Genomic DNA, 13,091 nt, shown 5'->3' on the forward strand with positions numbered 1-13,091 from the left:
CCAAACCTGCAGATAGGCACTGGAACTAGTGGGGCTGTTGCTGCACCCTGGGGCTTGAAGTGGTTTCCATTCTATCCAGGGTTTACAGTTTGGTTCAATGGCTCTCAGCCCCCGACTGTACAGATTGGTCCCGCAGCCTTGAGCCTGCAGCACCGAGAGCCCTCCCCATGGATGGAGCTAGTTCCAAGACGGCAGATGAACGGTGTGTGAAGGAGAAATAATACAGGCAGGGCAATCCCCTGCTTCTGGCCCCTTGACAGCTGGAGAGATGGGGATGAATTAGCCTGTCCATTAGGTTTCTGACTCCCCTGTTCCCTCGAATGGGGTGTGGAGATGCAGGTCTCTCTCACACTGGAGCTGTGGACTATGTGACCCTCCTCCTCCAATCCAACTGATCGGGGAAGAGCCTGACCAGATTCAGACACACAGACCCCACGGCTTCCATTAGCTGAGGGCCCAGGAATTGCTTACCCAGTGAGGTCACCATCTCAGAGGTTTCCTGCATGACGTCCCTGTAGAGGGCTCTCTGAGCGGGGTCCAGCAGAGCCCCCTGCCCCTGGGTGAAATACACAGCCACCTCCTCGAAGGTCACCAGCATCTGAAACAACAAGAATTCCCCACTGAGCACCTGCTGCCCCAGCCACAATATCAGTATTCATGGGTGAGGAGGTCCAGAGTAGCTGAATCCCACCCCCACCCTGCTCAGAGCAGCCAGGAGGCTTCAGGGGGTGGGAGAAGGTGAGAGCTCCTTGTCCCCCCAGCACACGGAGCAGGGCAGGGTCTTCTCATTTCCCACACGCCTGCCAGCCACAGGCTGATACGGGAAGCAGAGCTCTGAGCCGGGGACAGGGACAGGAATCCCGATAGCTTCCCTTCGTATTTCACAGCAGCCTCTGGCCAGCGGGGTCAGTTTTCCCAGCACTGCCTGGGGGGGCGTTCCGTGTTTCAGAAATGGAGGAATGCCCCCCGTCCCCCATCCCGGCCTATGGGCCTGTTCAGAAAATCAGCAGCTCATGTCCCAGCAGCTTTATCGAACCCTGTCCCTTCCCCACCTCCCACTGTGTGTTTCCTGCCCTTCCCCCTCTACAGCAACTCCCTCCTGCAGCTCCCTGAAAATCCCCTACCTGAGCTGGCTCCATCACAGCTATTTGCCTTCCCTGTCCCCTGGAAGATGGGATGATCTGGAGTGAAACGTGGACGTGATTCCTCAGCCTGTCAGGGTGAGAGGGGCAATGGGGGAGGTTTCAGAAGGGGCTGGAGTCCATTTCACACCCTGATTCCCCCTAGGTTCTCTCCCTGCAGACAGATGCTCTGGACTCTGCCACGCTGGGAAAACCCTCAGTCACTTTATTACAACACAGACCCGGCCCCTCCCACCAGCACTGAACCCCTGGGACACTTTTAAACCCTCCCAGGGACATTTACAAAGGCTAGAAAAGAGCAGAATCAAAGGAGCCACTTTGGGCAATCCCCCCGACATTGGCCCCAAGGACAGCATGTCCCCCCAGCAGAAACAGTGACTTGAATGGTGGCAGAACCTGGCTTTTCCTCTGTCAACTCCTCCCCTTGTTCCCAGGAGAGTCAGTCTGCCCAAGGGAAGGATGCAGGGAATGGATCCGGACGGGTCTTGGAGCTGGGAACCTCCATACCCACTTCTTGCTCCTGCTGCCCCTTTCGGTCTCACCATTCCCCTTCCTGTCTCCTTCCCTCTCCCCTCTGCCTGGGAGAACTGGGGACTGTCCTGTTCCCATGGGCGTTTGCTCTCCAGTGTGAACCTGGCTGTGTCGCTGAGGGCAGCAACTCTGGGACCCACAGACACGGGGGAGCCTGCCCCCTTCGGTACAAACTCACCAGCAGGTCCCTGAAAAGGGCTCTTTGTGCAGAGTCACTGTCCTGCCCGGCCCCAGCCCTTTCCCCCGGGGTCTCTCCCCATCCCCTGTCGGCAGAGCCCGGGGATGTCCAAGGGGGCTACTTCCAGGTCCAGCGAAAGTCCCCACCCGGGCTGGGCCCAGCGGGGGGGTTAATTAAGGTCTGTCCCTGGCACAGACCACACTGGGGAGCAGCAGTTTCACAGTCTGGGCTCTCAGGTAGAGGAGGCAGCAGTGTCTGATCCAGGGACCTCAATTCAAGGGCTCTAATATCAAGAGCAGAGAGATACCCACCCACCTCCTCCTCTCCCTTAGCAATAGCCAGAGGCTTTTGGTGGCAGCAGCTAATGACTGAGCCTCCCTGTCCTGCCCCTGCAGCCCCCAGGGACAGGCAGGCAGAAGTTGATCCCACTGGCCCATCTGCATTAACCCTCCTGCCAGAGTCAGCAGTGACTCCGGTCTGACTCCAGTGTGGCTGAGATCTGAATCGTGTCTGGAAATCAGACCAGGGCCCTGGGGAGCCCCGAACACTCAGGGGCAGACGCCCAAATCATGAGTGTGTCTGAAAATAATAAATCGGGAGCAGGGCGTTGCCTGGTGAGTCTCTCCTCTCCTCCACTACACCTCCCCCGACCCTGGAGGTTCCCACCGCTTGCTGTGTCCCTTCTCAGGGTGGCTCGGGATGATGCTCGGGCTGGCCTGGGGTTGGGCGGGTGCTTGGTCCAGTGCTCCTCTGGCCAAGGTGGGAGTGGGGCGGCCTTGGGGCTCCAGCAGGTGAGGGGAGTGGAAGGGGCAGGACCTCAGGCAGAAGGGGTGGGGCCAGGGCGCTAGCCTCCCTGAAAGGGGATTTTACCTGCCCCTCATGGGTGTGATTCTAAGAGCCCTTCAGAGTTGACCGGAAAAGCGTGCATTGTTCTATGAGGGCAATGACTTGTTTACACTGCTCTATATACCATATGCTGAAATGAAAGTACAATATTTATACAATACTTATATTCCAGTTGATTTATTTTATAAAATTATATGGTAACAATGAGAAAGGAAGCAATTTTTAAGTAACAGTGTGGCTGTGACACTTTTGTACTGGTATGTGTGATTTTGTAAGTGAATAGTTTTTAAGTGAAGTGAAACTTGGGGGTAGGCAAGACATATCAGACTCCTGAAAGGGTTAAAGTGGTCGGGAAAGGTTGAGAGCCACTGTCATATAGAACCAACAGAGCGAGGACACTGGAGAACAAACAATGGGGCACGTCAGCACTTTACTGGACTATAACTGAGGGACAAGAATTTCACCCTGCAATCCTTCAGGGAGCAAACAGAAGAGCACGTTTTGCATTCATGAAAAGGGGGATCCCAGCAATGGTGGTTGGTGACCCTGGGAGAATGCTTTAGCCATGGATTTTACTTGTTAATGTTAAACTCAGACTATCTGAATCCTGCTATATCTGGTGTTTGACGTGTAACCTGTTAGTCTTATTTCTTTGCTCATTCTCCCTTAAATCTTAGGGCTTGTCTACACTGAACATGTGGAGAGAGAGAGAGAGAAGCTTAGGGGGTTGAAAGCTTGCTAACAATGAGTCAGAGAGTTGAGAAATTCAAAGGTGAATTTTGCAGCCATTGAACCTGAGTAATACACAGACACTAAGTTCAACCATGGTCCTGGATAGAAATCAGATTTTTTTAAAAAGATCTGCCTCTGTCAAAGGGCTATTATTTATTTTGGGTAAATGCAGTAATAGTACAGCAGTAAATTCAGAAGGTTCTCAAACCATGTTTGAAAATAAAGTACACGCACAAATGCTCATTTGGAGGGGAGGGGGAATTTGTCTCTACTCATCTTTATAGATTGCAAGTTCTTTGGGGCAGGGACCTCAGTACCTGTAAACTGCTGATTTGTGTATCATGTTTGTTTTCTTGGAACAGGGAGATGGGTGCACTGTCTTCTTCCCTGCGTGCCGCACACACATAGCTCCCAGCTGCAGAGTGCTGAATGAGGATCCCAGAGCAGTCGTTCACATCAGCACAGGGCTGACAGCTGCCCCCACCCCAGCTGACAGCTGGACTAACTGCTGGAGCCCTCCTGCCCCAGTGCTGATATCCTGAGATGTCAGCCAGGCTCCAGGTTCACAGCTGGGGCCCCCAGCTGTCAGCTGGGAGCTGGGATCACAGCTGGAGCCCCCACCCCGGGGGACAGCCCAAGCTGTGAGTCTGGGGCAGGGCTCAGTTTCACAGCAGGGAGCCTACGAGCTATGAAATTGACAGCTGCTAGTATTTCACATTTCCTCTCTGGCTTCATGGACCGGGTTGGGGGTGGGGTCCAGCTGTGAGCCCCGAGCTGCTGTCAGTGCCCCACAATGCCAAACTTCAGTAAGTGAAAGTGCCCCTGCACCAGTGGCAGGAGGGCAGTGTGGACATCAACAATTGATTTAATGACTGCAGTGCCTGTAACTTAACTTAAGTAACAGCAACCTAACTTAAGTCAACCTAATTTTGTAGAGTAGACAAGCCCATTGAGATGGATGGGGCAGTGCCCTCCTCTCAGAGCTATTGGCTCAGGATCTCTATATCAGTTATGCTCAGGCCACATTTTCAAATGTATCTTTTCAGTCATCTGGGCTAGAAGGCTCCTTTTTGGTTGCTGATTTTTTTATTATGAAATCTGAGGATCTGTTTTAATCATGTGACTCCAGCGATGGGTCCCTAGGGAATACCCCTTAGCACCTGTGTTTAAACCCACTCCTGTATGTGTCCATGATTCATGTGGACACCCGGCTGGCAGGGCCTGGGCTGTCAGGGTGTGGTGGGAGCAGCTCGTTCCTTCCATTCCTGCCTGGCACGAACACATCTTGCTTCAATCCTCTGTGTAAGGAAAGTCCCTCACCCAGAACTCTGGGACCTCTTTCTAAAGAACAATGCGGAGTTGACAGGCTGGGGCAGCATCAGTGGCCAGGGCTCCCTGCACCTGCCTAGAGGAATGAGCCCGCAGGGCAGAGATTTAGGTGGAAGCAGAAATCAGGGGAGAAAATCTGGGAAACTGGATGACTCTGTGGCTCTCAGAGACTCTGAGTGTGTTCCTACCTTGTATTTCTGGGCAGCCTCCTCCATGAGAAGCACTGTGTGAGATCTGTGCTAGGGGGATCTCTCACAAACCACACACACGGCTTTCCTGGCCTTGTCACAGAACAGATCCGGGGCTTTGTTGTGCATCTCACACAGAGTATCTTTTCATGGTTTGAAATCCAATTGTTTGATTTTTTTCCACTATATTTGCTAGCTGATAATTATTCTGGAGAGCCCTTTCTGGATTTGGGCTCTGCAGGTGGGGCAGCAAAAAAGGTCAGAGCCCAGCTCTTCCCATTTCTCCCAGTACTGAGTAATGCAGCCTCGGCAGAAGTTGTGACCATAGTGTGTGCTCACTGGGTCTACCAGATATGCCAGACAGATGGGACATTTGGTTTCCTCTTGGATTTCCCATACAGGAGCTACTGAGGCCATGGCTGCTGGGATCTCTGGTCTTCTGTTCTATCTGCATTAGAAATGGTTTTTCTGAAAATGTGAGGTCCCTGTCCCAGCTCATATCAGCTGCACAGGTGCAGAATGAGGTGAAGAGAAAGGAGAGCCCAAGAGGAGGAGCTGGAGAAAGATTAGGAAAGAAGGAAGCAGGAATTACATAGGCAAGGAATGGGAGCAGTGGGGTATAAAGAACAAGAAAGGGAATGAAAGGAAAAAGTGGGGAAGGAAACAAACAAGGACACAAAAGCTTAGAGTCAGGGTCTGTCTGCACAGTACATGTCCAGGCAGGGGTCGGGCTCGATTGTCCTCCAGCAGCTAGCCCAAGCTGCCCTCTTGGTGCCATGACTGCACTGCTATTGGTAGTGTGGTCGAACCAGCAGTCAGCATGTGTTCATGTACCCAAGCTGGGAATCACACCTGCCAGGTGCTATGTAGACATACCCTCAATCTAACCAGGCCATTTTAAATTCACAATGAGAGCGTCCAAAGTCACACACAGACTTGCACTGAAACAACACGAGGTGGGAACTAAACCGTATTAAGAGATTTCAATGACAATGTGCATGTAGAAGAGCCTTGGCTTGGCTGTGTCTTGCTGAACATCTAGCCCCCCGGGACCAGGTTAAGGTCAGAGGCAGCTGGTGCATGCTAGTGACAAGGCATGAAAATGTAAACAGCTCATTAATCAGGAGGAACAACCCTTGAGCTGAAGGGTGATATTAGGGTAAATCCTCTTTATGACATCACAGTCTAAAGGTCACACCCCAGCCCCTTCAAAATGCCAGCTAAGAGCTGGAAAGAAGATTTTGCGTTTAATCTTTGTAAAACTCCATGCACAGAAGGGAAAGTAACACTCCTACCCACTCCCCACCGCCACCCCCCACCCCGTTCCAGATGCCCCAGTCTCTTCCTGTCATTTTTTTCTCCTTGGCCCAATATTGAGCCCATAATCACTGTGGACTAGGTCTGCTGCCGGGGGGAGGGGGGGAATACAAGACAGGGATCCTTGTTTGGGTTTTGTCTGACTCTGGGCAGACAAGTGTCAGGCCGGAGAGACAGGACAATGGGGACTGCTCAGCACATAAAGCTGGACATGCTGAAGTCCACAATGAGCAGCAATCAGCCCCTCTGCACAGGCTCTTTGCTGCTGGAGCTCCCCGCAAATGTTTCCCACCAACGCATTTGCCTCCACAGGTCTAGACTCTGACCCAGATTGTACCATCACTCCTTTGACCTCAGCAGTCAGCCAGTGTTTGGGGCCTAGCTAGGTTCTTCCTTTGGGAGGAGAAACTGATTGTAGGAGTCAGGTATTTCTTTGGTGCAATCTTTATTATTTACAAACAATGTCCACACATGCCTGTGCCCGGTACAAACAAACAGCAGCCCGCAGTTTCCTTACTCAGAACTCCACGTCTGCGTTTCTAGGGAACCCTATGCCTGAAGCAAGCTCTGTCTCTCCGTTTCTTCCCGGATCACACTCACGACTGCTTCTCTTGGCTTTCTGCCTCACACACACCAAGCTGCCTGCTCTGCATTTAACACTTAGATCACTTAACACAGGTGACTTTATTCAAGGCTGGGAAACATTGTGTGCTCCGAGTGCCACAGCTAGATCGACCTAACCCCTGGTGCAGACAATGGAATTCCTCTGGCGACCTGGTTGCGGCCTCGCAGAAAGTGGGATTAACTAGAGCAATGGAAAAACCACTTCTGTCAATGTAGGAAGCATCTACACTAGGGCACTTCAGGCACACAGCTGTAGCGTTGTAACTGTGCCACTCTAGCCACTGTAGTGTAGACATATCATAATTCATCCTGAGGCCTAGTCCACATCTAAACCTTAAGTCAGTCTAGCTACATTGCTCAGAGCTGTGAAAAATGTCACACCCTGTGTGATGTAGTTAGGTCGATCTAACCCCAATACAGACGCAGATAGGTCAAGGGAAGAATTCTTTGTTGCCCTAACTACTGCCTCTCTATCAATGTAGGATGTGTCTATGCTAGCCATTCATTTCGACTGGATATTGGGATGAATGCGCACTCCCCAGTCCCTGGCTCTCCCTCTGCTAGTATCCCTGCTGGTGCGGAGTCTCCAGCTTCTCCCCCAAACACCAATTAATTCTGTGTCCCTGCCATCCCCACATCTGCCTGTCCCCAGCCCAGCTGTCAATTCTACCCCCAACCCCACATCACCTCTGCCCCCAGCCCCTCCCTCAGTTCTGCCCCTGCAGCCCCCACATCTGCCCCTCAGGGCCCCTCTGCTCCTCCTGCAGCTCCAGGGTACTTCCCCCGCCCCGTCTCATCCCTGATTCTGCACAGGGGGAGGGGGGAAGAGCTTCCAGGGGTCATAGAGCTAAGAGGCCAGATGGCTGGGAAGACAGGAGTCCTCCAGGCCACAGGGGCTAGGGTGACTGTGGCTATAAAAGCCCATTCTTTCATTCCCAGCGGCCTGTTCACCCTTCCCCCCCCCCCCCCCCCCGTGGCACTGTCTGACCCAGGATCCCCAGAGTCCTCCTAGATCATAGAGGACAGTGACAAACAGGCTGCACAGTCCCTGGGGCAGTGATGAGTTTGGCTTCTCTGCCTTGCTCACTCTATGCTCTCTATGGTTTGACAGTCCAGAGGCTGCACAGAGTTGAGGCCAGAAGCAACCTCCAGGGTCATAGAGACTAGGGTGTGTGAGGCTAGAGAGGCTGATCTCAGGGTCCCCAGTGGAATATCACCCCCCACCCCCCCTCGGCATCTCAGGGACACAGTCGGAGCCGGGATCTCCACACCCGGAGGCAGGGCCGGATTCTCTCCCCAGGGACGGAGCCTGGCGGGAAAGTGAAGATCGGGGCCTCGTCAGCAGCATCGATAAATGTCACCTGCCCCCGGTCACAGTCCAGACAAACCCGGACCCTGCTGGGGGCCCGGCTCAGGGGCAGGGGGATCTCAGGGGAGGTGAGAGCCCGGAACTGACACAGCCACTGCTCCACAGCCCAGATCCCCCCCTCAGGGCCATGGCTGATCCGTCCCTTCTTCCCCACAGACTCTCTGGCCACCCCCACAGCCCAGTATCGTCCACCTTCCACCTCCACCTCCCAGCAATGTCTCCCCGAGCTGAATCCCTCACAGCCCAGCACCCAGGGCTCACTGTCAAATCTCTCAGGGTTGTCAGGCAGATCCTGCCGCGTGTCTCCCCATCTCACACTTTTCCAATCCTCAGACAGGATGAGTTGGGGATGAGCCGTGTCTGGATCCAAAGTCACATTCGCTGGGGAGAGAGAGAGAGAGAGAGAATCAGAGCATTAGGGGCAGAGCTCAGCCCTGGGGGAGGCTGGGACCATTTCTCACACTCCCCAGCAGCCCCGTTCTGGCTGGGACAGTCCTGGATCCCAGGGAGCTGCCTCTGTCCTGGGCACCTGAGACAGAGCAGAGATGTCACTGCAGTTCCCGTCTCTGTAATAGGAATAGGAGGACTTGTGGACTTGAGGAACTTCCATTCTATGCATCCGATGAAGTGGGCTGTAGCCCACGAAAGCTTATGCTCTAATAAATTTGTTAGTCTCTAAGATGCCACAAGTTCTCCTGTTCTTTTTGCGGATACAGACTAACACGGCTGCTACTCTGAAACCTGTCTTTGTAATGGGACCCACTTCACTAGTTTCTCATTTATTGCAGAGGCTTCAGCTCCCAGCTTCCCATTCTGGGGCTGCTCTATTCTCAGCGGCACAGATATAGACAGGAAGATGTCAGAAGCTTTGATGGAGAAGGGAGCAGAAGAGGCCGGTACCAGCTTTAAACCTGAGAGGGAAGCTCCCTCCTCTAATGCAGCCTCCACTCCCACGCAGGGAACCAGAGAGGAGGATGCAGCACTGGGGAAGAACTGCTTAAAACCAGAGAGTAGGAAGTGGCATTAGTTGGGGTAGCCCCATCCCCAGCCCAGAGAGAAAGGAGGAGCTGGCAGCGTCAGAGGGAGAGCACCTCCCAGTCCAGGAAGCAGTGAGCAGCTCTAATGTGAGAGCTCAGCCCTGCCCAGAGGAAAGGCAGGATGTTGGAGAAGAGCGATGGGGAGACCCCCTGCACTGGAGTAAAGCAGAGGGATGTGTCAGCCTCAGGGCAGAGAGCTCTGTCTGGATGCTGCTGAGTGAAAGTGTTTCTGTTCATCAGCGTGGACATGAACTCAGCACTAACCTTGATGTCAGGATTTTTTTGTGTGATGTCAGCTTGGGATCTCCCCAGGAGTTCCTGAACCTTGGTAGAATTGGGGGTGGGGGGTAACAGGTCCTGCAGCCTGTGGCCCCACCCCCTCCTTGGCCCCACCCTACACCTCCTCTTCCCACCGACGTGCAGCCCCCAGACCAGGTTGGGAGCCTGGGCCACTGTGGAGAGCCCCTGACCCTCCACCTGTCCTGGGCCGAGGTCCAGGGGGCCTGAGAGCAGTCCCCGGCCCAAGTCCCCGCTCTCCGGAGTGTGCCACCCAGGGCGGGTGGACGGTCCAGGGCTCCCAGTGCAGCCCGGGCTCCCTGGGTGACAGCCCTGTTCTAGCTCCTGGCCTAACCAAGGGGCAGGGTCTTGGGGGAAGAGGAGCAGGGGTGGAGCCACTGAGAGGGGCCAGGACCGGACAGAGGCTGGTGCTGCGGGCAGGGGCTGCACTTCATGGGGGGAAGTTGATCAGCTGCCATGCCACAAAGCACAGCCCCTGCCTGCGAAGCTCCAGGCCTGCCAAAGGCTTGCAGTTTGTGGGGGCAACATGGCCCCCTGCCCCCAGGAGCAGATTTACCATTAAACACACCGTGTGGTGGCACAGGGCCCCCAATGACAGGGGGCCCCCCAAAATGTGGCAACGCAGCAGGGCTCAGGCAGGCAGTGGCCCCATGCCGCTCCTGGAAATGGCTGGCTGCTGGCACATCTCTGCGCACCCCTGGCAGGGGGGAAGGTGGCTCCAAGTGCTGCCTGAACCGCTGTCTCCCTTGCCCCAAGGGGCGCAAGAAACATGCCATCAGCAGCGTAGCGGAGCTAAGGCGGCTCCCTGCCGGCTCTGCCTCCCTCCCTCAACAGCGTGCCGCTGTCCCTCCAGCCCCTGGGGGAGAGGGGTGTATCCGCACATTGCCCCCACCCCGACCGCTGACTCCGCAGCTCCCATTGGCCGGGAACTGCGGCCAAACAGAGCTGCAGGGATGGTGCCTGCAGGCAGCGCCGTGAGAACACCCCTGCTCCCCCCGCCAAGGAGCCACTGCCAGAGGGGTGTGCCAGTCGCTTTTGGAGCCATGCCGCCTGAGATAAGCGAAGCCCCCCTGCCCCCCACACACCCCAACCCCCTGCCCCAGCCCAGAGCTCGCACCCAAACTTCCTCCCAGAGCCTGCACCACTCACCCCCTCCCACACCCCAACTCCCTGCCCCAATCCAGAGCTCACACCCAGCCCTCAAACTCCTTCCCAGAGCCTGACCTCCGCACTCCCTCCTGCACCCCAACCCCTGCCCCAATCAAGGTACCTCACTTTATTTTCCTTTACTTCCTATTACTTATAATATAGGAGAGGGACGAAGAAAAAAGAATGAAAAACGGGGGAGATAAGAGAGAATGGTCTTTTTCTTGGCTGGGTCCCGAGAGGGGGAAATGAAGCCTTGCACAGGGACCCACTAACTCTAAATCCACCACTGCCTGCTCCCAAACTATGCCCATGTTAAAAAGTAGGGGGGCCTGACCATCCCACTTTTAAAAGTGGTATGGCCTGGCCCCTGGATCTCCTCACTGTTTAATGTGTTATTTTTAGGGCTGGGTGTGTCATGGTTGCTGTTGGTTTGGTTGATGACTTTAGCTACAATCTCATGAAGAGGTTTTCACTGGAATTTTCTCATAATTTAAAGACAATCTCCACCTGCAAACTCACCCTTTCTGTGTGCTTGTAGGTATTTCCCTCTTTTTGTCTCCAGTGCAGACAGCAGAGTGTCTGGAGGAGAAAGGATAAGAGAGGTGAGATTTCAGGCTTTCATATTATAACAGCATCCCCACTCTCAACTCGTAGACCTGTGTTTTCATCATGACAGAGAAAGACTCAGGTAATTAATATAAAAAGGTCGGAAATCTTCTATTTCCTCTCTCTTCAGGCATCTCCCAGCAATGGAGCCAACATCCATGAAGCCTCACAACCATCTCAGGATACAAAATCTATAAATGCGATTTACTTTTCCCTCCTCATCAACCCGCCCCCCCCCCCCGTTCAGACTCCAGCTGCTTTCTCTCATTCACTTGCTGCCTTTTGTCGTAACCTAGACCCAGATCATACAAAGACTTTGTCATAAAGGTAACTTTGCCCACTTTGGTCCCTTTGACACTAATGGGATGTTCAGAGTTTGTGAAATCCTGGTTCTATTTGTGAGCTGTTGGGTCTGTTTACTCAGCGTCTCTACAGAGAGCAGCACCATGGGGCCCTCGTCCTCCATAGACAGAAATAGGAATAATAATAAAATCATTTTATCCATGTGAACATTGAGGCAGGGGGAAGGTTGACTCCATGGGCTCGATTCACCCCTGTACCGGCAAAAGGAGCGAGGGGAGGGGCTGTTCAGTGGCTGCAGGGGCCGGTGCAGACCTTGGCACAGGCTAGGGAAGTTCTGAAGCCAGCCAGAGCTACCTCCCTGTGACAATGGCCCCCGGGTGCCTTACCCCGCGTGCAGAGTGCGCAAGGCCCAGCTTTACACCGTCCACGTCCCTCTGTCCCTCGTCCACCCCCTCCCTCTTCCACCCCCCACCCCACCCCATTCCCGGCCCTCTCAGGAACCCGCCTTGGGCCTGCAGCTGCTGGGGAGGAGGCACCAGAGGCTGCTGTGCTGGAGGGATCCCTCACCGTGGGGGAGGGGCTTTCTCCCTCCCTATGGCCCATTTGGCCCAGACTAGCTGCCCTACGGGACCAGAGCCCAGTGATGGGCTGGGGCCAGCTCTAACAAGTGGCTTTTCATGTAGAGTCTAGATTTTGAGTGTAGCCTTTATATCCCTGGGCCTGGTTCTCAGAGGGGTTGGGCACCTGCAGCTCCCACTGACTCCCCCTGCAGCTGTGGTGGCTAAACATCTCTGGAGCACCTGCCCTGCAGCTCTCTCCTTGGGAGAGAGAAACTCAGGTGCCCCAAATTAGGCCATTTTGTGATTGTGAGCTTTAATGCTGTGACCTTTGGTAAGTCATGAAATTATTGTGAGACATCCTGATGCCTGGGGCTCTGGTACATCTGCTCAAAGTATCTGCTTTCCACTAGTTATTAGCTTCAGTATTGAGAATCGGTACAAGGGTCATTTCTTATGCAGCAGTTTGGACAGACGGAGATTGTGCGTTTGTACTGACTGGCTTGGCTTTGGCCTGGTGAGCCGTTTGCTTGACATAAGGGAAATGTTGCCTTAAGTGACCTTATAATTATGTGACGTGTTCATAAGTTACTTAGTGGGACAAAGAGATGTTCTGACCCCAGAATGTGCTTAAAGACAACAGGCACCCAAAACATACTGCCAAGGAGCAGTTAGCAAAGTCCAAAAACCCCTATGTGGAGAAAAGGGTCAAAGTGACCTGTGCAGATCAGTGTGTACTTAGTGATAATGAACAAATCAAAAAAAGAATAACTTGAAAATAGCTTGGACAGCAAAAGCCCTGCCAATTAGAAAGTTCATGCATGTGTAGTGTATGAGTTATACACGATGCTATTAATAACACACAAAGATGATTGGAAAAGAACTA

The 13,091-nt window shown here is 53.7% G+C and overlaps 3 protein-coding genes across 6 annotated transcripts in view; 1 reads left to right on the forward strand and 2 right to left on the reverse strand.

Annotated features, from left to right (window-relative positions):
* Positions 1 to 13,091, forward strand: part of LOC119843336 (butyrophilin subfamily 1 member A1-like) — a 1,931,986-nt gene that overhangs the window by 659,485 nt on the left and 1,259,410 nt on the right. The gene's annotated exons all lie outside the window — the stretch shown is intronic.
* Positions 1 to 13,091, reverse strand: part of LOC119843287 (zinc finger protein 850-like) — a 1,467,609-nt gene that overhangs the window by 68,742 nt on the left and 1,385,776 nt on the right. The window contains exon 1 of one of the 2 annotated variants that reach the window (XM_043496601.1): positions 1,125 to 1,649. The exons of the other annotated variant lie outside the window; for it this stretch is intronic. Coding sequence (XP_043352536.1) covers positions 1,125 to 1,139 — 15 coding nt within the window. The 5' untranslated portion in view covers positions 1,140 to 1,649. Of the gene's footprint in view, positions 1 to 1,124; positions 1,650 to 13,091 lie in introns of those variants that run through there. 2 annotated transcript variants of the gene reach the window in all.
* The window catches only part of LOC119843319 (zinc finger protein RFP-like), a 555,398-nt gene continuing 548,998 nt past the window's right edge, over positions 6,692 to 13,091 (reverse strand). For 2 of the 3 annotated variants that reach the window (XM_043496859.1, XM_038372538.2), the window contains 2 exons: positions 11,259 to 11,318; positions 6,692 to 8,637 (listed from right to left, as the gene is read on the reverse strand). In XM_043496859.1, the coding sequence (XP_043352794.1) occupies positions 8,126 to 8,637; positions 11,259 to 11,318 (572 nt within the window). In that variant the 3' untranslated portion in view covers positions 6,692 to 8,125. The remainder of the gene's footprint in view (positions 8,638 to 11,258; positions 11,319 to 13,091) is intronic. The other variant, XM_043496858.1, reaches the window with a different exon arrangement.

Source organism: Dermochelys coriacea, chromosome 14, assembly GCF_009764565.3.
Source record: "Dermochelys coriacea isolate rDerCor1 chromosome 14, rDerCor1.pri.v4, whole genome shotgun sequence".
In the NCBI taxonomy this organism is placed as follows: Eukaryota; Metazoa; Chordata; order Testudines; family Dermochelyidae; genus Dermochelys; species Dermochelys coriacea.